Here is a 22,628-nt window from a genome sequence, read left to right on the forward strand (position 1 = left end):
CTAACACTAACCTTGGTCGACATTCATAAATTGCCTGGTTTGTTATGACAATGCATCCATCTAAAACAGTGTGGGAGGTGACTGGAATAGCTTGAATGTTTGGGGGAAGACTTGTTGGCTGTTCCATCTCTTCCCCTTCCTGCACCGATCGAAGACGTTCCTCCTCACGCTTCTCATGCCAGTAAAATGGGAAACATTTCTTTTGAACTCCAAGCAAGGTTTCGTCTGGTGGCAGGTCAAACTGTTGAACTATCGCTTCTTTGTTGAAGTCCTACAAAAAGTTCATAACATTATAGTAAAATATGTCCCTCTTATTAGATAGACAAAATTTACTGACAACAACGTCTTTATTTCATGAGTGCAACATTTCGATACAGATTCTTGTACCATTGTCAAGGTTGGAGGCAACGGTACAAGAATCTGTATTGAGGTTTTACGTCGTGCTGGAGAATATTTTGCTCATATGACGATGTGCATGCGTGTGTATGTGTGTGTGCTGCTTGTACTAGCCCAGACTGAAGCTGGTTTTATAGTGCTAGCCCACTGAGATACCATGCCGCAGTGAAGCATGAATACCACACTCAGACACATTATACTGACTCCAAGTCCTTGTTGTACCCATTAATGCCGAGCTCTAGGCAGGGACCAACAAGTACCATATTATAACATCTTTTGGTTTGACGCGGTCAGGGATCGAACCTGCGACCTTCCGCTTTCCGGGTGGACGCTCTAACCACACCATGGAGGTGGTCGAATCTGTATTGAAACGTCACACACATGAAATAAAGACGTTGTTATCCATAAAGTTTGTCTATCATGTACTTCCAAGCTTCTAAAATGCCACTGAAAGAAGTCCCTGTTATTGCCAGTGCTACACAAGTTCAGAAACATACAGCAATATTTGTCCTGTTATTGCAAACATCATGTACAACAGTTTTTCTATAACACAACATTATTACAGTTATTATTAATAGGACTTTAACAAAATACTAGTTGCACACTGCTAATTACCCTAGCAATAGGAAAGAATTGGGTGTTCCTTTACTTCTTGTGAGAGACATAATATTGTGATACTATTATCAAAACCTACGTAATCCTAGCCCTCACCTTGACCTTGACCCTAACCACAAAACTAACATTCAACATTAATAAGATTGAATTAAACTAAACAAATTTGTTTAAACATTTTATGGATCCCCTCAATTTGTTTTTCAAAACCCATGAAAAAGCAAAATAAACATAAGTTCCCACGAACCATTACTAAACATATCATTTGATAATAAACAAAGTACTAGTAAATACTCAGGACTTTGCGCACAAGTTGGCTATCAGGAAAATAGCATGTTCTATGTGATGTGTCAGTAAGAATCACAAGAGGACGTACAACATATCGAATTGAGTAACAAACATGACTGACTGACTGGGTTTGGTTTTACGCCGCTTTTAGCAATATTCCAGCAACATCATGACGGGGGACACCAGAAATGGGCTTCACACATTGTACCCATGTGGGGATTTGAACCCGTGTCTTCGGGTGACGAGTCAACGCTTTAACCACTGGGCTACCCCACCACCCCAGTAACAAACACGAAGCCTCATCCATACTTATACATCAGATGAGGTAGGATAAACCTTCTTTCAGCTTCTAGAGAAGATGTGAACATGTCTGGGACAAAAAGAAAGTTATTCACCATAATATGAATATAATATGATTGTTATGTCTGATTGTTCATTTCCAAAGAAAAATGGTTTCTGATCAACACTTAATGAAACCTTTTGAAAAATGTAATTTTCTGAGTTAGAAAAGGATATAGTGCCGTATAGGGGACTCAGGCGCTCTCCTAACCGTCCACTAGGGCGAAGAAGGAGAGAGTGAGGAGCTGGGAGACGGGTGGTGCCGTCTCCCGCCAAAACTGGGAAGGGAGATAACTCTTGGTGAGTAGTGATTTAAGATCTGCTTTTTTGAAGGGAGCATCAAAAAGGGGATTCAAGTGTTCCACTAACGTTCGCAAGCAAAATAGCATTAGTCAGGATAAGGAAAAATAATTTGCCTTTCATCCATACTAGTTGGTGATATTAGTCATGTTGGTGGCCAAGCTCAAGTAGTGCGGCAGCGTTGTATACATGCGCAGTGAAGCGCCATAAAATCAGACGCATTTTCAATCCAAATTGATACCGTCTGATTTTATCGATTGACCAATTAAATTTGAGCATTTCACGTAGCCATGGTAGAATATAAACTTAATCCAGAATACTAAAACTACCTTACAACAATCAATATACACAACAAAATATAGAACTGGTGACAGACAATATACAACAAGGCTATAATGAAATACACATGTACTGGCTATTTTATAAAATTAATTCAGGCAAACATGCAAAAAAATATCGAAAGCTGATATTGCTACTTATCATGAAGAATGGGAAAAATATATGATTTGAAAAATTGTTACAAAACATAATCAGGGCAAACAGGGATTTGAACCCACAATACAAAGGATTCTGTCTAAGGGAAGCAACTCTGCACAGCTAATTGTGGTGCCGCTTAGCATATACTACATGATGAAGCCACCTGTACCGACACCCTTGTCCCCATCTCAAACAAGTCAGCCACTGTTCACCACGATTCCCTCTTCATCCTTCTCTTAGTCCCATAGTGACTGACTGACTGAGTTTGGTTTTACGCCGCTTTTAGCAATATTCCAGCAATATAACAGTGGAGGACACCAGAAATGGGCTTCACACATTGTACCCATGTTGGGAATCGAACCTGGGTGTTCGTTGTGCTGAGTGAATGCTTTAACCACTAGGCTACCCCACCGCCCCTCGCACCTTAGTACCAGAATTCCAATGGGAGAAAACGAACTTTCTTACAACAGAAATGACAAATACAGTTCTGTCTACCTGCCAGGGATTTGCTCAGCAATTTTACTGCTTTGGTCATTTTATTATCAGTTGTCAATGTCCAGTCTTTTAAAAGTTTTTGAGGGAGTGAGCAAAGTATCACGTTTTTCTGTCAAAATTGATGGGTTTGTTGTTTAAAGCTGCACTCAGCAATATTCCAGAAATGGCGGTGGTCTGTAAATAACCGAGTCTGGGTCAGACAATCCAGTGATCAGCATCATAAGCATTGATCTCCACAATAGGGATACGATGACAAGTGTCAACCAAATCAGAGAGCCTGAGCAATCGATAATGTTTGTTTCCTCTTATGTGTTAAAAATGAATGTAACCAGGCAGTTCTGAATGGAAATGTATAAAGCCATGCTATTATACTGTTACCAGTACTTGTAAACTGTGTGAGTGAGTGAGTGAGTGAGTGAGTGAGTGAGTGAGTGAGTGTTTATGGTTTTACATCACTTTCAGCAATAATCCAGCAATATCACAGTGGGGAACACTAGAAATGGGCTTCACACATTGTACCCATGTGAGGATTCGAACCCGGGTCTTCGGTTTGATGAGTGAACTCCTTAACCACTATGGTACCCCAACGCCCCTGTAAGCTCTGTCATTTGACATCTACACTCACAGGTCTATACTTTCAAGGGTGTTCTGTAGTGTTTTTCTTTGGATAAGATCAAAATTTTAAATCTGAGATGGTAAAAAATATTAAGCAATCATGTAACATAGCTGGTTTTTGAGTAGCTCCACAAACCCTGCATCCTTCACTCAGGTAGGGCAGTCAAGTGTCACTTATGGTTACCTAACATGATCTGTTGTGCTGTCATCGGTTTATCATGGAGAAAAGTTATTGTTTTGGAATGAAAGATCTGATTTTAATGAGATTAAAAGATTTGTGTTTGGAGATCAGGATATACATTATTATGTCGTACTGTTTGATTGATTCGTCATCTTTGAGAGGTTATTATGGTTATAGGTACTATTCATTTGTATATTAGCCTGGCAAACGAGATCCTGTATTTGTCAAAGGGAGCTAACTACACATATCATATTCCACAAATGTTTTACCTTCACAATACCCATCTGCAATTAGCAATACACATCTGAATGTTATCAAATATGTCCATATCATTGAATTATTTTACATATATAGAATATAACATCATCATCATCATCATCATCATCATCTCTATTAAATATTATAATCTTATAAAAAACAACAAATAATTACACTCAAAATTAACTTAAATTATCTCTAGTTGGTTATGTCACATCGTGTTTCAGATTCAAGGGAGATAACTGTGTGTCGACTGACCTGGTGGTCCTCCAGTGATGTCTCGGCCCGCTGGTTAGATATGATTAGCAGCCGCCTGCCGCTCACCCGTGATGTCGTGAAGATGAGACGATCTGTGAGGATCACGTTGTACGCCCCAATGGGCAGCTTGTACACAAACAGAGGGGAATGTTCCACGTGGCTGTCGTACACCTGGATACAACATGTACAACACATGTACAACATTCACAGTGAGTGAGTGAATGATCAGGGTTTAATGCTGTTTTGAACAGTATTTCAGTCATATGACGACTTGATGATTGATTGATTGAGTGAGTGAGTGAGTGATTGAGTGAGTGATTGAGTGATTGAGTGAGTGAGTGGGTGAGTGAGTGAAGTTTGGTTTAATGCTGCTATGAGCAGTATATAGAGATTATTAACCGAGTGTGTTTCCGTATCATTAATTCATTAATATCATATATTAGGAATAAAAATTGTATTATGCCAGCCTTTGGTGTGATCACAGTGAGTGATCACCTCATCAATATCAGTTTCTGATACCTGGCAGAATCGATCTGTCGTCTGCTTTGTGATTGATCGATCGAAAGCCTTGGTTGGGACCTTTCTTAGACGATCGCCTTTTATCTTGCCTCATAGTACTCAGTTTCAAGTTTCCCAAAGTCAATTATGGCAGTAATGACTCCATAACCTCTGTCATCAATTCTTACGTAATCATCAATTTTGATAATGGGAGAAGCCATGTTTGTTTACAAACTCGCCCACGCGATGGAAAACCAGCTGTAAACTCGCAACGACGTCATCAATGAAATATTTACCTCTTAGGATTCACATGGCATGTATGGAGTGTTGTGAAAGTAGTTCGTGTATTGACGTAATTTGTATAGTTATCAGATTTGGACACCAAGTTTATCAGATTGCTTTAATTACAATGTTTATTAATGCAGACTTGTTGTCGTCACTATATGGCTGGAATAATGCCGATGTGACGTAAAGCCCAACTTAACTCAACTCAGATTGCTTTATTGCACTGATAACACTCTCTATTAGATGATAAAAAGCAAGTTATATTATGGCAAGTCAGTTTCATAAAAAGCCTGAAGTGCAACAGGGCTTAGACATTCATCCCTTTGACCTATGTCAAAGATATGGTACTGACGAGCCAAGAGACAAGATGTGGATTAATTAACACATATTGTCATTGCAAGGTATTTCTAAGTATTAGTTTCCTTTTCAAGGCTTAAACAGAGTTTGTGAGGTGAGGTGAGTTGAATGTGGGTTTAATGTCGTGCTTGATAATATTTCGCTCATATGATGACGTGCATGCGTGTGTGTGTGTATGTGCGGCTGCTTGTACTAGCCCAGACTTAGGCTGGTTTTATATTGCTAGCCCACTGAGATACCATGCCGCAGTGAAGCATGAATACCCCACTCAGACACATTATACTGACTCCGAGACTCAGTCTGATCTTAGCATACCTGGAATGTGGACGTCTTGTCTTCATGAGCAGTGATGAAGTGTCGGCCTCGGGCATTCTGAGGACAGAGGATGACGGAGCGCTGGAACTGCTCGTAGCGTAGCGGAAGGAACATCTCCTTGTTGTCATCTGAAATATCACATGGATACATGAACCAAACTATCTTAACCAAACAATGACATCATAACTCAGTAAACATGAAGATATGTCAGACCTGTCTGGAACGTCTTGGTGCTGTCAACATTCAGCTCAGTACTAAATACTAACATCAAGACCAACTTACCTGTCTGAACCATGATGTTGTTGACAGGGTCCTGGAACGTCTCGGTGCCGTCCATACTCAGCTCAGTACTAAATACTAACATCAAGACCAACTTACCTGTCTGAACCATGATGTTGTTGACAGGGTCCTGGAACGTCTCGGTGCCACTGATACTCAGCTCGGCAAACATCCTATCCATGGAGCGACTCTCCAGAAGGAGCTTCAACTGGTTGTTCCCGCTGGCAGTGATCTGGAAAACACAACACCGAACATTCGACTCTGTAACACACCACCATTTGGAACCAGTTCAATGTAGGATAAAAAATATAAGTCCTTAAGGTTTGACACAGACCCCCCATCCCCCAAAAACTTATCGCTACAAATATTGAATTCCCTGAAATTCTCAGAACCATACAGCCATGAAGAATGATAGACATTCATTAGTACAATTCAATATCGTAATACCACTTGTGCAGTTCTGGCAATGACAAAACCCTCCTTCACGCAAAGACTGGATGTACTTCGTGACAACTCCTTACAACTTCGGGAAACCAGTTGTGGTACAGTTTGCATTACCAGCGCTGCTACGAGCTCATGGCTGAGGTAACTTTTGGCTTAACGTGCAGCGGCAATAACGGCCTTGTGGTAAAACTAGTGGTCTGAAGACAGACAGTTTGAACTCAACACGCTCTGCGGTCAGATCAAGTGCAGTTGAAATGATCGAATCGGAGGCACTTGAGTTCAGATTTTCCTTGAGTTGGGTGACAGCTCTTCACAAATTCGTTTTGTTAGCTCGTCCAAGTAGTATGTAGAAAGACTGATCAAAAGAATTTAATAGTTTATTGAAATAGACGGTCAATATAGCTAGCTGCAATAGAGCTAGACAGAGTAGAAAATTGAAAATTTTATTATAAATTGTATATTTATATACTTATCCTATCTCACGGTATGCACCTCTTCTCTTCTTCTACGACCATGTTTGGAAACGCTGTAGGCTAAGTTGAATCAAATCTTACTGGCCTCTGACCTGCCCTGACCTCTGCCCTCACTCCGACATCAGCACCTGTCAATCATCTCTGTAAGCGTGGAGCTCGCTCAGATGATCATGTGACTACCTGTGCCTGTCATTCTCCTTCTTGTTGCTGGGTCGTGTGGACGGTGCTTGTCTATAGAAAGTTTGTTTTCGCTTTCTTCAACTATGGGAAAGTCTAATCGCAGTAGTTCTAAGAAACGAAAGCATTGTGATAAATGCAACAGTAATTTTTCAGCGGCGGATCCACATGCCTTGTGTGTAGACTGTTTAGGCAAATGTGAATAGTCGCGTCGTTGTACTTTTTGTAAGGATCTCAATGATGATGACTTCTCGGCATATCGCCGGGTGGCTGGTAGACGATTATCAGATAGAGATCGCCGTCAACTATCTGAGGGTCCGTCGGCATCGAAACGTACTAAGGCTAATCGTCGTAACACTATGGCAGTCCGTCGTTCGAGGTCCCCGTCTCCTACTGAAGATTTCCTAGGAGAGGCATCTGATTCCTACCTTAGTGAGAACTTAAGACAACTGTTCCAACCGTGTGGCTTTAACCCGATCACTTTGGAAGACTCGTCTCCACCTAGGGTTGTTGTGTTGTCTACGTCCTCACCACAACCTCGTCTGTCTACGGTGGTTGTTACTACGTCTGTTTCTCATTCGGTGTTTCCGTCGAATGTGTCACTTGCTTATAGACCACCACATTATTCTAGTGCGCCACTTGCCTCACAAGCGTTGTTTCCTTTAGGCCAGATATCTGTGAGAGCGCTGCTTGTTGCCGATCACGTGATGTCTTTCAGAGCCAAAGCTTGTGTCCACCCGGGCGCTTACTACCGTGTAACGCGGATCGGCGCTTACTACCGGTGTTCCCCGGATCGGTGCTTATTACTGCTGGTGGTCTCGGTTCAGAGCTTACTACCGGTGTGCACGGATCAGCGCTTACTACTGGTGGTCTCGGTTCGGCGCTTACTACCGGTATAAAGGATGATGACGAATTCATCTTGCTAGCACTGACTTATCTCATTTGTCATCAAAATGCTCCTGTTTTTTTCATAAGATTGTTCATTCAATTGTGTTATTTCCATAAGATACCAGGCAGGAACATCTTGAATGAGTGAGTGAGTTAAGTTTTACGTCGCATTCAGGAATATTCCAGCTGTATGGCAGCGGTCTGTAAATAATCGAGTCTGGGCCAGACAATGCAGTGATCAACAGCATGAAGCATCAATCTACGCAATTGGGACTTGATGACATGTGTCAACCAAGTCACATACTCTAACCACCCCATCCTGTTAGTCACCTCTTCAGACAAGCATGGGTTACTGAAGATCAAATCTAACCGCTCCATCCTGTTCGATCTTCACTATATTGGATCAGTCACATACTCTAACCACCCCATCCTGTTAGTCACCTCTTCAGACAAGCATGGGTTACTGAAGATCAAATCTAACCGCGATCTTCACGGGTCAGTCACATACTCTAACCACTCCATCCTGTTCGTCACCTCTTCAGACAAGCATGGGTTACTGAAGATCAAATCTAACTGGGATCTTCACGGGTCAGTCACATACTCTAACCACTCCATCCTGTTCGTCACCTCTTCAGACAAGCATGGGTTACTGAAGATCAAATCTAACTGGGATCTTCACGGGTCAGTCACATACTCTAACCACTCCATCCTGTTCAGTCACCTTCTTCAGACAAGCATGGGTTACTGAAGATCAAATCTAACTGGGATCTTTCGGGTCAGTCACATACTCTAACCACTCCATCCTGTTCGTCACCTCTTCAGACAAGCATGGGTTACTGAAGATCAAATCTAACTGGGATCTTCACGGGTCAGTCACATACTCTAACCACTCCATCCTGTTCGTCACCTCTTCAGACAAGCATGGGTTACTGAAGATCAAATCTAACTGGGATCTTCACGGGTCAGTCACATACTCTAACCACTCCATCCTGTTCGTCACCTCTTCAGACAAGCATGGGTTACTGAAGATCAAATCTCCTGGGAACTGGGATCTTTCACGGGTCAGTCACATACTCTAACCACTCCATCCTGTTCGCCACCTTTCTTCAGACAAGCATGGGTTACTGAAGATCAAATCTAACCAGGATCTTCACGGTCAGTCACATACTCTAACCACTCCATCCTGTTCGCACACCTTTCAGACAAGCATGGGTTACTGAAGATCAAATCTAACTGGGATCTTCACTTGGTCAGTCACATACTCTAACCACTCCATCCTGTTCGGCCACCTCTTCAGACAAGCATGGGTTACTGAAGATCAAATTCTAACCGGGATCTTCAATGGTCAGTCACATACTCTAACCACTCCATCCTGTTCAATACACCTCTTCAGACAATCATGGGTTACTGAAGATCAAATCTAACCGGGATCTTCACGGGTCAGTCACATACTCTAACCACTCCATCCTGTTCGTCACCTCTTCAGACAATCATGGGTTACTGAAGATCAAATCTAACCGGGATCTTCACGGGTCAGTCACATACTCTAACCACTCCATCCTGTTGAACGTCAATTCTTCAGACAATCATGGGTTACTGAAGATCAAATCTAACCGCGATCTTCATACGGTCAGTCACATACTCTTAACCACTCCATCCTGTTCGTCACCTCTTCCAGACAATCATGGGTTACTGAAGATCAAATCTAACCGCGATCTTCACGGGTCAGTCACATACTCTAACCACTCCATCCTGTTCGTCACCTCTTCAGACAATCATGGGTTACTGAAGATCAAATCTAACCGCGATCTTCACGGGTCAGTCACATACTCTAACCACTCCATCCTGTTCAAACTACTCACCTCTTCAGACAATCATGGGTTACTGAAGATCAAATCTAACATCTTTCACGTGATCTTCACGGGTCAGTCACATACTCTAACCACTCCATCCTGTTCACACCTCTTCAGACAATCATGGGTTACTGAAGATCAAATCTAACCGGATGATCTTCACGGGTCAGTCACATACTTATCCTGTTACACTCCTATCCTGTTAGTCACCTCTTCAGACAATCATGGGTTACTGAAGATCAAATCTAACCGGGATCTTCACGGGTCAGTCACATACTCTAACTCCACTCCATCCTGTTAGTCACCTCTTCAGACATATCATGGGTTACTGAAGATCAAATCTAACTGGGATCTTCAAGGTCAGTCACATCTTCAACCACCATCCTGTTCACAATTCTTCAGATGTCATGGGTTACTGAAGATCACTCTAACCACATCTTCACGGTCCTCACATACTTCTAACCACCCCATCCTGTCACCTCTTCAGACAAGCATGGGTTACAAATGAAGATCAAATCTAACTTTCAGACAATCATGGATCTTCACGGGTCAGTCACATACTCTAACCACTCCATCCTGTTAGTCACCTCTTCAGACAAGCATGGGTTACTGAAGATCAAATCTAACCGATCTTCACGGTCAGTCACATACTCTAACCACTTCCATCCTGTTACTGAAGATCAAATTCACCTCTTTCACGACAAGCATGGGGGTTACTGAAGATCAAATCTAACTGGGATCTTCCGCGGGTCAGTCACATACTCTAACCACTCCATCCTATAGGATCTTCAGACAACCATGGGTTACTGAAGATCAAATCAACGCTATCTTCTCAGTCACACATACTCTAACTCCATCCTGTTAGTCACCTCTTCAGACAAGTATGGGTTACTGAAGATCAAATCCTAACCGTGATCTTCAATGGGTCAGTCACATACTCTAACCATCCCATCCTGTTAGTCACCTCTTCAGACAAGCATGGGTTACTGAAGATCAAATCTAACGTCTTCGCAGGTCAGTCACATGACTCTAACCACTCCCATCCTGTTAGTCCACCTCTTCAGACAAGCATGGGTTACTGAAGATCAAATCCCGGGATCTTTCACGGGTCAACCGGGATCTTCAAGATCCAATTCCAACCGCGGATCAGTCAGTCACATACTCTAACCACTCCATCCTGTTAGGTCACCTCTTCAGACAATCATGGGTTACTGAAGATCAAATCTAACAGGGATCTTCACGGTCCATCACATACTCAACCACTCCCCATCCGGTCACCTCAGTCACATACTCTAACTCTGTACCCCATCCTGTTAGTCACCTCTTTCAGACAAGCATGGGTTACTGAAGATCAAATCTTCAACCGGTCACCTCTTATTGATCTTCACCTAGGTCAGTCAATACATACTCTAACCACTCCATCCTGTTAGTCACCTCTTCAGACAAGCATGGGTTACTGAAGATCAAATCTAACCGGATCTTCATCGGTCAGTGACATACCTAACCACCCCGGTCAGTCACATACTCTAACCCATCCATCCTGTTAGTCACCTCTTCAGACAAGCATAAGCACCTCTTCAGGTCAGTCACATAATTCTAACTCACCCCATCCTGTTAGTCACCTTTCAGACAACCATGGGTTACTGAAGATCAAATCTAACCGGGATCTTCACGGGTCAGTCACATACTCTAACCATCCCATCCTGTTAGTCACCTCTTCAGACAAGCATGGGTTACTGAAGATCAAACCTAACACATACTGATCTTCAGACAAGCATGGGGAAGATCAGTCAGTCATACTCTAACCATCCCATCCTGTTAGTCACCTCTTCAGACAATCATGGGTTACTGAAGATCAAACCTAACCGGATCTTCATACGGGTCAGAACATCTTGAAGCAGCAGACAACTGTTATTATCTCTTGCCCCACACATGAATGTCGCTTCTGATTGGCTGAGCCTTTCTATTATTTTCAGTGTACCCCCGCCATTTACAAGCTTCAGTAACATTTCCTATGTACCTCGGGCTGGGAATGCCGAACTCATTTGGTACCTCGTAGTAGTACTTCTTTATCTCAAATAACATTGAATCACGTATGATGTCTGAGGAATCACCGATGTTTTTGTAGAATGCAAATCGATAGAAGAGAGATAACTCTAAATTGTTTTTCTTGTCGCCTGGTACTCCATACTATGATCTGATACCCGTGTTTCAAACAGTTCAAAACTACCACTGAGGTGTTCGGTAAGATAGATACGTTGTTCACTGGTCCTCTCGGGTCCCATGGGTTGATAGTACCCTCGATGTTTCTTTATGTTCCCTGCGCATTGGGTACATAAACAAACATCGAGTATATGAACCCATGTCCCCCATCGAGACCAGTGAACAACCTATAATATACCAATGAATACTGTAAGCAGGTGAGCTTATCATACTACATACAGAAGGACAGCGCGGTTTGAGGTTACCAGTAGTGATGTCGCCATCTGTTGATCATCCATCACTAGATCAAGTTTCAAGACAGCAGTGTCAACACGAGTAGAAGCAACAGTCTTCTTCCGCAACAAGTCGACAAATATAATCTCTCCGGCCTGGGAAACATGAAACATCATTACAACCATGGTATTAATGAGTTTACAAGTCTACTGTCCTTCAAAACAATCAATTGTGATTGTGGAAATAAAAGTACAAAGAGACCTAATAACCACTGTGCAGTGAGGAGTGGAGTGAGTGAGGAGAGTGGAGTGAGTGAGTGAGTGAGTGAGTGAGTGAGTGGTGGAGTGGTGCAGAGTGGAGTGAGTGAGTGAGTGAGTGAGTGGTGAGTGAGTGAGTGAGAGGAAGAGTGAGTGAGTGAGTGAGTGAGTGAGTGAGTGAGTGAGTGAGTGAGTGAGTGAGTGAGTGGTGGAGAGTGAGGTGAGTGAGTGAGGAGTGAGTGAGTGAGTGAGTGAGTGAGTGAGTGAGGTGAGTGAGTGAGGTGAGTGAGTGGTGAGTGAGTGAGTGAGTGGTGGTGGTGAGTGAGGTGAGTGATACCATTGCTCATACTGAAGGACAATTACAATATATACAACGGGCTATAGATCACCAGCAACTGAAGGTTGATCCGCAAACCAGAGGGTGAGTTCGGAATGCGAAGTGGGTTTAATGTCGTAAGCTTGAGAATATTTGGCTCATATGACCCAATGTGCATGTGTGTGTATGTGTACAAAGCGGGCTGCTTGTAATTAGCCAGAGATCAGAAGCTGGTTTTATAGTGCTAGGCCCACTGGAGATACCATGTCATGAGTGAAGCATGAATAATTCCACTCAGGACACATTATACTGACTCGAGCCGAATTCAGTCCTTGTTGTACCCGATTACACCTGCGAGCACCAGACGGGGACCAAGAAGTGCCATATTTTAGCGCTCTTTGGTATGGCCAGCGGTTGGGGATCGAACAGCATTGAGATTCAGCCTGATCCGTGTTGAAACTTCAAATGAAATTTCAGACCATCAAATTTAGAGACTCTCAACTGGCCCAATATTCATCTAATTTAAAAACACCCGATGCGTTTATCTACTAATTGCACAATGCCATTTAGAAAGTGGTCAAAGGCAACATACTAGAATTTGTACTTTACTAAGAAAGTGTAATCCCAAATATAACATATGTTACATTTGACCACTTTCTAAATGGTATTGTGTAATCATAGCTTTCGGCTGTGGGAGCCGTGCCAATTTACACTTATCAGAGGGGTACACAAAGTACGCAGTCTAGACTACCAGTTGTCCGACTTCCATTCTTGTGGAAGTCACGGCGGCTGAGCGGGTTAGGCTGACTTTGTGTGCTGGCGATTAGGTGCCTGACTATGGGGTAGTCGGTTCGAATCCCGGATGGGACTCAACTAAAAAAGTACTAGAATTTGTGCTTTACTTAGAACGTGTAATCCCAAATATGACATATGTAACTTTCTCGTATGCCGGAGAAGGAGAAACACATACCTTAGTTCCAATGACAGCAACTTGCTGGTCGTCTAGAGTGTGCCACCAGTGCACCACGCACACATCACCTTTAGAATACAACACTGGATGAGAGTGGAACTGACGAGGTCTATAGGGTTCTAAATGTTGCGTTATTTACGTAAAACAGGCAGCACATGTAGATCAAAACACTAAATGAGAGTGGCACTTTCAAATGATAGAAGTGTTCTAAAATGTTACGCCTTTTTATGAACGGTGTTAACATAAAACAGACAGCACACGTAGAAAAAAACATCGGATGGGTGTGAAACTAATGACGTCTATAGGGGTACATATTTCACACCTCTTCTTTATTGATGTTGTTGATTTATGACAAACACAGGTCTAAGTCACAACTGTGATTTTTGTCCACACCTTTTGTTCATCAACGCCACACCTCAAGAGCTTCTTGAGCATAAACATTGCAGATGGAGAGGTCAGGTGAAATTGGGTTTGACGTCGTGCTTGAGAATATTTCGCTCATATGACAAAGTGCATGCGTGTGTATGTGTATGTGTGGCTGCTTGTACTAGCCCAGACTGAAGCTGGTTTTATAGTGCAAGCTCACTGAGATACCATGCCGCAGTGAAGCATGAACACCCCACTCAGACACATTATACTGACTCCAAACCGACAAGTCCTTGTTGTACCCATTAATGCCGAGCGCCAGGCAGGGACCAACAAATACCATATGTGAACGTCTTTTGGTTTGACGCGGTTGGATATTGAACCCGCGACCTTCCGGTCTCCGGGCGGCCGCTCTAACCACCACACAACAGAGGCGGTCTGCAGATGGGGAAATAGTGTCTGCATTTATCAAAACAACAGGAGTAATGAGAGCATATTCTGAATGACTTCATTTTAGCAATTCCAATGAAATTCATGTACAAACTAACATTTTCTATGACACATATCACATACATACATTATCTAGCAGCAACTTAATAAACTGATGACCTTAATGTAATTAATACATTCACGGTGTTAAAGAAATTTCACAGTTTTAACATTCCAATGGTTTGTTTGTCACAGCCAGACCTGATGAGATGACTCAGTAATTTTTCAGCTATTTGAAGACTAGCAAAATGACTTTAAGCAATATTCCTTAGCTACGATGGTGGAAAGGGGTGACTATTGAGGGGGAACAGTTTTTTCTCCTTGAATTGTCTCATTTGAAGTTGTTTTCCCAATGAGGGTATAGTTTATATGAAATAAAAACAAGTTGAAGTAGTTTCAGTCTCTTTTAATAACTGACAAGAAACTTGAAACCCAGATCAAGTTAACAGTTAAAACATAAACTTATTGATATTCACAATTTCGCATGGCATGTTTGTTTAAGAGGTAACAGGGGCAGATAACTCTAAATCAAAGTGAATGAATCTGGTACTTATAGTATTTTGCACTGCGCATTTATGAACGGAATTCAATTACTAAACTATCGATAGTCACACATACTATCGATGCATCGACAGGTTTTCGTTTCCACCATCGATTAATTGCAATGAGAGACGTAACAATTGCAATCCATCGATAGTTCGATGCATCATTACAGCACTATTAGTGGGGAAACACAAGAAATCAACAATACTTATCACTGAGTATAACTCGAACTAACCTGTAGAGGTTTCAGATTCTTTGAATATATTCCTCCTTGGGGTACTTAAAAGCATTTAAATGTCCATTTAAAATCCCTACGACAGTTGTAACAATATTTGAATAAAAATATTTACAAAACAAAAACTACGTTTTGTCTTGTGAGACCACCCTTACAGGGCCCTCCGGCCCCCTACAGCCAAGAGCAGGTAACTCTAGACCGTAACCTCGTACCTCACTTTCCATGCTGAGCGACATCAGACAGAATGTGGGAGGTGGTAGTACCCCAAGGAGGAATATATTCAAAGAATCTGAAACCTCTACAGGTTAGTTCGATTCTTTTATATATTCCTCCTTGGGGGTACTTATAAGCATAAGACAGACTCCTAAAGAGCCCGAGACTAAGGGCGGCATTCTGTCTGCAGAAAACACCCCGACAAAGTGGAATTTCCCAAGCTAATTATAGCAGAAAAAGCACACTTACCCGGTCACGTGTCCACCATAGCCAATCAGGCGGGGGCATGAGCCAGGGTCAGGGTCGAACATATGTAAATTGCCCAGCGAAACCTCGCTAAAGCAAACTAACGAGACACACCCTCCCTCCTTCCCGTAATCTGCACTCGGAGCGAAGATAAGGGTCCCGCTAATAAGCCGCCAGAAACGAAATGCCTTAATATGTATATATTTAGCAAAGTTTCCAAGGCCAGTAAAGTCTAGAGCAGAATGCAAAAGACATGGGAATAAAAACCATCACCACATAAAACCCGTCACCAAGGGAATATGTAAACAAGATTTTTAAAACCCAACACCAGTGTTAAAAAATTTGGCATAGAATGGTTCACATAATTCCTCGAAAGCTCAATCGGCTAGAGAGGTGGAACCATGCCCACTGGAGAGAACTGACTGACCGAACCGAGCCTTGCGCTCACTGGAGAGTCTGCCAAGTTGGTAATAGCCGGATGAGCGTGCTTTCGGACGGCTCCAAATAGCAGCGAACGAGATCTCCTCAATGGGCAGGGCTGCAGCGTAAGCTTTTCGATGTAGCAACTGCCCTAACCGAATGAGCTTTCAACCCTACAGGCGGGATACGCCCTGTTTGAGTATAGCTCATATGTATGGCAGAGACAAGCCACCGAGAAATGGTTTAAGCTTGGTGGCGGAAGACCAACCTGAACCCGCCATAACAACAAAACAATTGGTTACCCTTACGGGTACCCTTGTTCGATTTGATATAAGCCTTAAGTGTCTTACGGACATCTAAGATGTGAAACACGTCGTAGAGAGGTACCCGGACAGGAAGGCTGAGTGAAAGCTGGGAGCTCAATAGGCGCAGTCACATGGAAGGGACTATCCTTCTTAGGGCGGTAGAGTATCAGGCAGCCGTATGCTAACTCTGTCTTTGTGAAAAACATTAAAGCGGGAGGATCGGCCCGACATTGCGTGAATATCGCCAACCCGCCTGCCTGAAGTCACACGCCACAAGCGCCGTCTTCCACGTCAACAGCTGGAGTGAAAGAGCCGACAGATTGTGAAAACAGTGGACCGGACAGCCAATCAAGAGCGATTGACAAGTCCCACGGGGACTAATCCGCCCGGATAACCCGGACGGATTCTGTCCACGCCTGCTAAAAGCTGTGTACAAGAGGTGCTGCCCCAAAGAGAGCACCGTCAACAGGAATATGAAGCGCCAGAAATAGCTGTAGAATATCCTCGAACAGTTGAAGCCGCTAGACCGGCGTCAAGCGAGACTAGAGGAATTCTAAAACACAGACTAAATCTGTAGAAAGGGATCAAGAATCCCCTGTTGACACACCAGCCTTGAATAACAGGCCCATCTATCCTCATATTGAGCGTTTGTCGAATCCCTCCACATGAAGCCAGAATTGTGTCTGCAACTGGTTCAGGAATTCGCTTCGCGGAGGCGATCCCTGACAGCAGCCCGAAGCCACCCACTGAATCCTGGGATTGGTGGGAGCACTCGTTCTGGGATAGGAGGTCGGTCGAAAAGGTAATAGAACAGGAGGCTGAGTCAGAAACCTGAAATTACGGAAACCAGCGTTGTGCCGACCAAAGGGGTGCCAGAAGCACAAGTAGCCGAGCTGGTTGTGCGGTCAGCTGTGACAGGACCCTGGAAATCAGTGGTATGCGGAGGCCCACAGTACCCTGTCCGTCCAATCGAGCTGAAAGGCGTCGTTGGCTAAGCTCCCGGATCGAGGAATCCGGGAGCAAAACACAGGAATCTGGTTCGTCACCCCAGGCGCCAAACAGATCCACCTGGAAACGACCGAACAACTGGGAGATAATCCGAATATTTCGGTCGAGCATCCACCGCGTGTGGGGCTAGTATACGCTGTGAGAGTGCATCTGCCTGGCGTTGTCTACCCGGGGAGATAAACAGGCAAAACCGAATGCAACTGATCGCACCACAGTAGAAACTGCCACGCCTCCTGAAGGGCGGCGGAACACTGTGCCGCCTTGCTTGAGATGTAAGACATGGCGTTTGATTGTCCATTTCTAGGCGAACCACACGGCCCTGCACCAACACCCGGAAGCACTCGAACACCCTGCGGACTGCTCTCAGTTCTAACACATTGATGTGTAGGCTGACTTCCCGCTCCGACCAGAGGCCGGATGCTGAGTGCTCGCCCAGGACCCCCCCCCAACCTGTGAGGGAGGCGTCCGTCTGAACTGAGAGGGAAGGTGTCGGGGTGTCGAGGGGGATCCCCCTGGACAAATTCCGGCGTCCGTCCACCATCGCAAAGTGAGAATTAACCACTCTGGCGTTGTGAGAATAATCTTATAGCTCTGCGAGTGGGACCACAGCTGAGCTAGCGCTTGCTGAACTGGTCGCATCCTCAGGCAGCGCCGCGCCAAACCACGTCCACTGTCGCCAGCCATGTTGCCCTAGCAACCCGAAGCCATGTTAGGGCTGGCGCATTTAGGCGACTGGAGAAACTGTGTAACAGTCCTCTGGACTTTGGCGATGCGGTCGAACAAAGAAACAATCCCTAGCTCCATGTTGAATCTGGCCCCAAGAATATCAGATCCTGCGTCGGAGCGAGGTCTGATTTCTTGAGGTTGATAATCCAGCCCAGTGACACCAGAGTATCCATCACGCACAGTGTGGAGGCTCTGCTTAACTGAGGACCTAAGGCCCTGAGAAGCCAATGCGTCTAGATACGGGTGACAACACCTGCCCTGAGACCTGGCTAACTGAGCTGGGATTAGCATAAGTTTGGTGAACACCCTTGGCCCCGTGGAGATGCCGAAGGGAGCCGCCTTGAAACTGGTAGTGCGCCCGTCGAAGGAGAACCGGAGGTACTTCTTGAACTTCGGGGTGCATTGGAACATGGAGGTATCGTCTTTGAGATCGATTGGCGTAAGCCAATCCCTGTCTCGGCGGAGGAGATCACTGACCTGAGTGTCTCCATCCTGAAAGACGGCACCTCCAGTAACTGGTTCAACCCTCTGAGATTCAGAATGGGTCTGAACCCTCCGTCCTTTTTGTCACTAGGAAGTAGGTGGAAGTAAAACCCCTCTCCTTGCTGACCCACAGGAACCACCTCGATGGCTGCCTTGTTCAGTAAGGAATGAACTTTCGGCATCGGGCGTGTCCGCCTTTGCCCATCGGCGGGGAGGTCGGCACAGGCGTAGCCGAACCCGGAGAAGGACGGAGGATCTACGCCTCCACTGTGGCAAATGGCCATCCCTGAACGTGGACAGGACCCAGGGATTTGAGGTGGCTGCCTCCCACTCCCGGAAGGAATAGGGACAACCGACGCCCGACAGGGGCGTGTGGCATGAGGCAGTGCACCCCACAGTCGGCAAGTCTCCGCTTGCGTGAGTGGGGGGCAATAAGGGCTCTGGGGAAGTGATCAGTGGGAAGCCGGGGCTGGCTTCCCCCTGCCCCGAAAAGGCTGCTGAGCTTGGGCAGGCCTGCCCTTGCCTCTTCTTGCGCCTGCTCGCTTGGACTGCAAGGGGCAGTCCACTTTGCAGTGTCCTTCCGCCGGGGCAGAAGGATAAAGCGAGCGGCGGGAAGGCCGGTGGCGAGGAGCGGAGGGTTGCTCCAACAAAGGCTTAGAGTCTTTGAAGGTAGAAACAGCCTCCGCGGCCTCTGGTACAACCTGCAATGCCCCAGGGAACAGGGAAGATCCCATGGTATTGGGCAATGACAGGAGCGCCTGTTGCGTGGCCGGTGAATACCGCGCCACAGACAACCACAGGCGGTGCAGGCCCATCAGGGCACCCATCATTTGACTGGCACAGCACCGAATGCTATCCCGAGCCAGATGTGAGTCGGCGTCACAAGCGCTCTGGTCCACCAGCTGCCCCTGCAGAGCAGACAGGTAGGCTGAGTGGACCGCCACCTTTAATTGCTGGGCTGCGCACCGGTAGCACTCCTCGAAGGACCGGTACGCAGACTTCAGCGTAAGGGAATTAGTAGGAAAAGGGGGGAGGAGCCTGCCCTGCCTGACCGAGGCCAGGGAAGACGAGGACGATCCCCCCAAAGTAACGGACGCAAAGACACACTCGTCCACCACTGGCGGCTCGAATAGCGCCTCCTCTCCCAACTGGTACCTCGTGCCAACGTCGGGCAGATCAAATCTCGAGCGAGAACCAGTCAAGAGAGGATTTACCACCTCACCTACCAGTGATGGTCGAATGCGGAGGCACGCCTCGGCGACCTTGGCAGGCCCGAAAGCCTCCCCCGGGAGCCGAAACTCCGCGGGGTCGGGCGCCTGTGTGGGAACGGCCACCTGGGGCAGGGCTTCGGTAATTTTTTCCCGCACCTGCCTCAGAGATGAGCCAAAGGAGTACGGCACTCCCGCCTCCGATTCCTCCGGGATCAAGCTGCCCTGGGGGAGGCGCGTTCCCCGCAGCCAACCCCCCCAGATGTGTCAGATCCACCCCCTACGACCGGCGCGCTGAGCTCCTTACGGAACCCATCCAACGCCGTATCGATGAGAGATTTCACTGGCGCCATCTGTTCCTGGAATAAAGTGGCTAGTGATTCAACAGGCACAACTGGTGCCGACGCCACAACATGGGGGGTGGTGGTAGAGACAGGAGCAGGTTGAGGTTTGGGATTAGATGCCTCCTTGGAACCTTTTAGCTCTTTTGGGGAGCTGGCTCCGTTATGGAAGCGGCTCCCGTAGACCCCCTTTTTGTGAAGCGGCTTGGACAGGGGATCCTGTGCCCAGATATCACCCCGCCGAATCAGGTTGCTGTAGAACAGCTGATCCACTCGTCGTGCTCTAATAGTTTGGGCGTGAAAGTGGCACATGCCACACACCCCTCTTCCTCATGCTCAGTTTGGGTGAGGGCAGCGTAAAGCACACCTCGTGTGTGTCCCTGGCGGGAATGGCAGCGAGGCGCACGCAGAAGTACAGGATTTAAACTGCAACAAGTAAACAACCTGTGCAGCAATCAACCCCATACACACATACATATATGAAAAAACACGATGGGCGACACAACTAATGCGACAGCGTGGCATACAGTTGACAATAACCATAATACGCACTGACATAACTTCTTACTTATTATCGTGAAGATAGAAAATGCAAGCAGTGGAAGCGCCCTACATGTAACCACATATAAGTAAAAATGACTAAAACCACCTGTAACATTGAAAACCACACGGGAAACCGATGAACAGTGATGATAGCGAAGGGACCTGGCGCCATCTTGGCATGCACCGGTGACTTCCCGACAGCGACAGGTACCAAGTTACAACTAAAACTTATGAATGAAAAAGTTCAGAACAAGCCTTCAAATCGCCCATGCAGGTAAAAAGAGAACCATACATACAGTTGCTGTTTCTGACCCACTCATAATTCTGGCGGAAAAACTTTCTTGTAATGGACCCACGTCTTGTCGGGAAACGACAGCATGGAAAGTGAGGTACGAGGTTACGGTCTAGAGTTACCTGCTCTTGGCTGTAGGGGGCCGGAGGGCCCTGTAAGGGTGGTCTCACAAGACAAAACGTAGTTTTTGTTTTGTAAATATTTTTATTCAAATATTGTTACAACTGTCGTAGGGATTTTAAATGGACATTTAAATGCTTATAAGTACCCCAAGGAGGAATATATAAAAAAGAATCATAGATTGTTTGTCACATAAGTCTCTGTATGCAGCATTAAACAAAACCCCATACAACTTGATTATACAGTGTAATATATCTGATTTCTATTCTGATAAAAACCCTGGATAAAGTCAGGGATGAGAATAAAGTTTTGAGAAAAACTCTGAAACCTAGCCAGGGGGTTAGCATCTATCGGATTTAGATGATTCACAAAAATCACCCTTGGCCCTATGAAATTCCTGGAATTCCGCAGATCCGCAGAAAATTCTCATCCCTGTAAATTTGTTAGCGTCGTTTTTAAACAGATTCAAAACTAGATGTCCAATCAAATTACCCTGATTGTAATAGTAACATGGCGGGTGGTGGAACAAGCTACAAACCTATTCTGTGCGGAGAATGATGATTTTTGTGGATATACAAATTCTTTATTCTGTGGGCTGACATTTTGACATAGATTCTAATGTCGTTTGTCAAGCAAGCATCCTGTACAGTCCCAAATAAAAGACACAGATCCATATGAACATGGCATCCTCTATACTATTATATACAATGGCTGCTCACATATGCTTTGTGCTTACCCAGGATTTACAGGATCGCCGAATTCCTAAGGCCCTATATGCATCCACAGGGCATCCACAGGGAAAAAAGTCAAATACTTTTGTAAAAATTCCAATCAAGTAACAATAAGTTATCACTGAGTTTGCTACTAGCTGGGTTATGGTATCATTTGCATTTTAATCACTGTAACAATGTGATGATCATGATAAACAATACAATAACAGTATTAGTAATAATATTTAAGTGTCTGGGACCCCCATTTTGTTGTCCAGGACCCCTGAAAATTATAAGCATGAGTCCCAGGGACCCTCAAATACAGGACTCAAGGTAAATCCCTGTTTACCCCTCGATCATATGATGTCAATATCACCAGCACTTCGTATTATTTATCTCAACTCCCTGGGGATCATACAATTCTTGCAGCCACTAGGCGCACAAGGTTTATGTGGCTTTCCCATCCTTACGAGGTACCCATTCACAGCTGGGTGGACTGAGACACATAGTGACAGTACGTTGTCCACATTAACTGCACATTGTTGTACCCGCAACTAGGTGTTTGCACATATTCCTGTGGCTATCATCTGGTCAATTACCATCGGATTTTCGG

At 45.0% G+C, this 22,628-nt stretch overlaps 1 protein-coding gene across 1 annotated transcript in view; it reads right to left on the reverse strand.

The window, feature by feature from the left end:
* The window catches only part of LOC124273631, a gene marked incomplete at its 3' end in the record, with an annotated part of 52,975 nt that overhangs the window by 24,323 nt on the left and 6,024 nt on the right, over window positions 1–22,628 (reverse strand). Inside the window, exons 5-11 of the mRNA XM_046708905.1 lie at window positions 13,768–13,835; window positions 12,257–12,379; window positions 6,053–6,185; window positions 5,675–5,802; window positions 4,220–4,390; window positions 3,973–3,987; window positions 12–271 (exon numbers count right to left, since the gene is read on the reverse strand). Coding sequence (XP_046564861.1) covers window positions 12–271; window positions 3,973–3,987; window positions 4,220–4,390; window positions 5,675–5,802; window positions 6,053–6,185; window positions 12,257–12,379; window positions 13,768–13,835 — 898 coding nt within the window. The remainder of the gene's footprint in view (window positions 1–11; window positions 272–3,972; window positions 3,988–4,219; window positions 4,391–5,674; window positions 5,803–6,052; window positions 6,186–12,256; window positions 12,380–13,767; window positions 13,836–22,628) is intronic.

Source organism: Haliotis rubra, unplaced genomic scaffold (assembly GCF_003918875.1).
Source record: "Haliotis rubra isolate DU_JTF1 unplaced genomic scaffold, ASM391887v1 Scf1820, whole genome shotgun sequence".
In the NCBI taxonomy this organism is placed as follows: Eukaryota; Metazoa; Mollusca; class Gastropoda; order Lepetellida; family Haliotidae; genus Haliotis; species Haliotis rubra.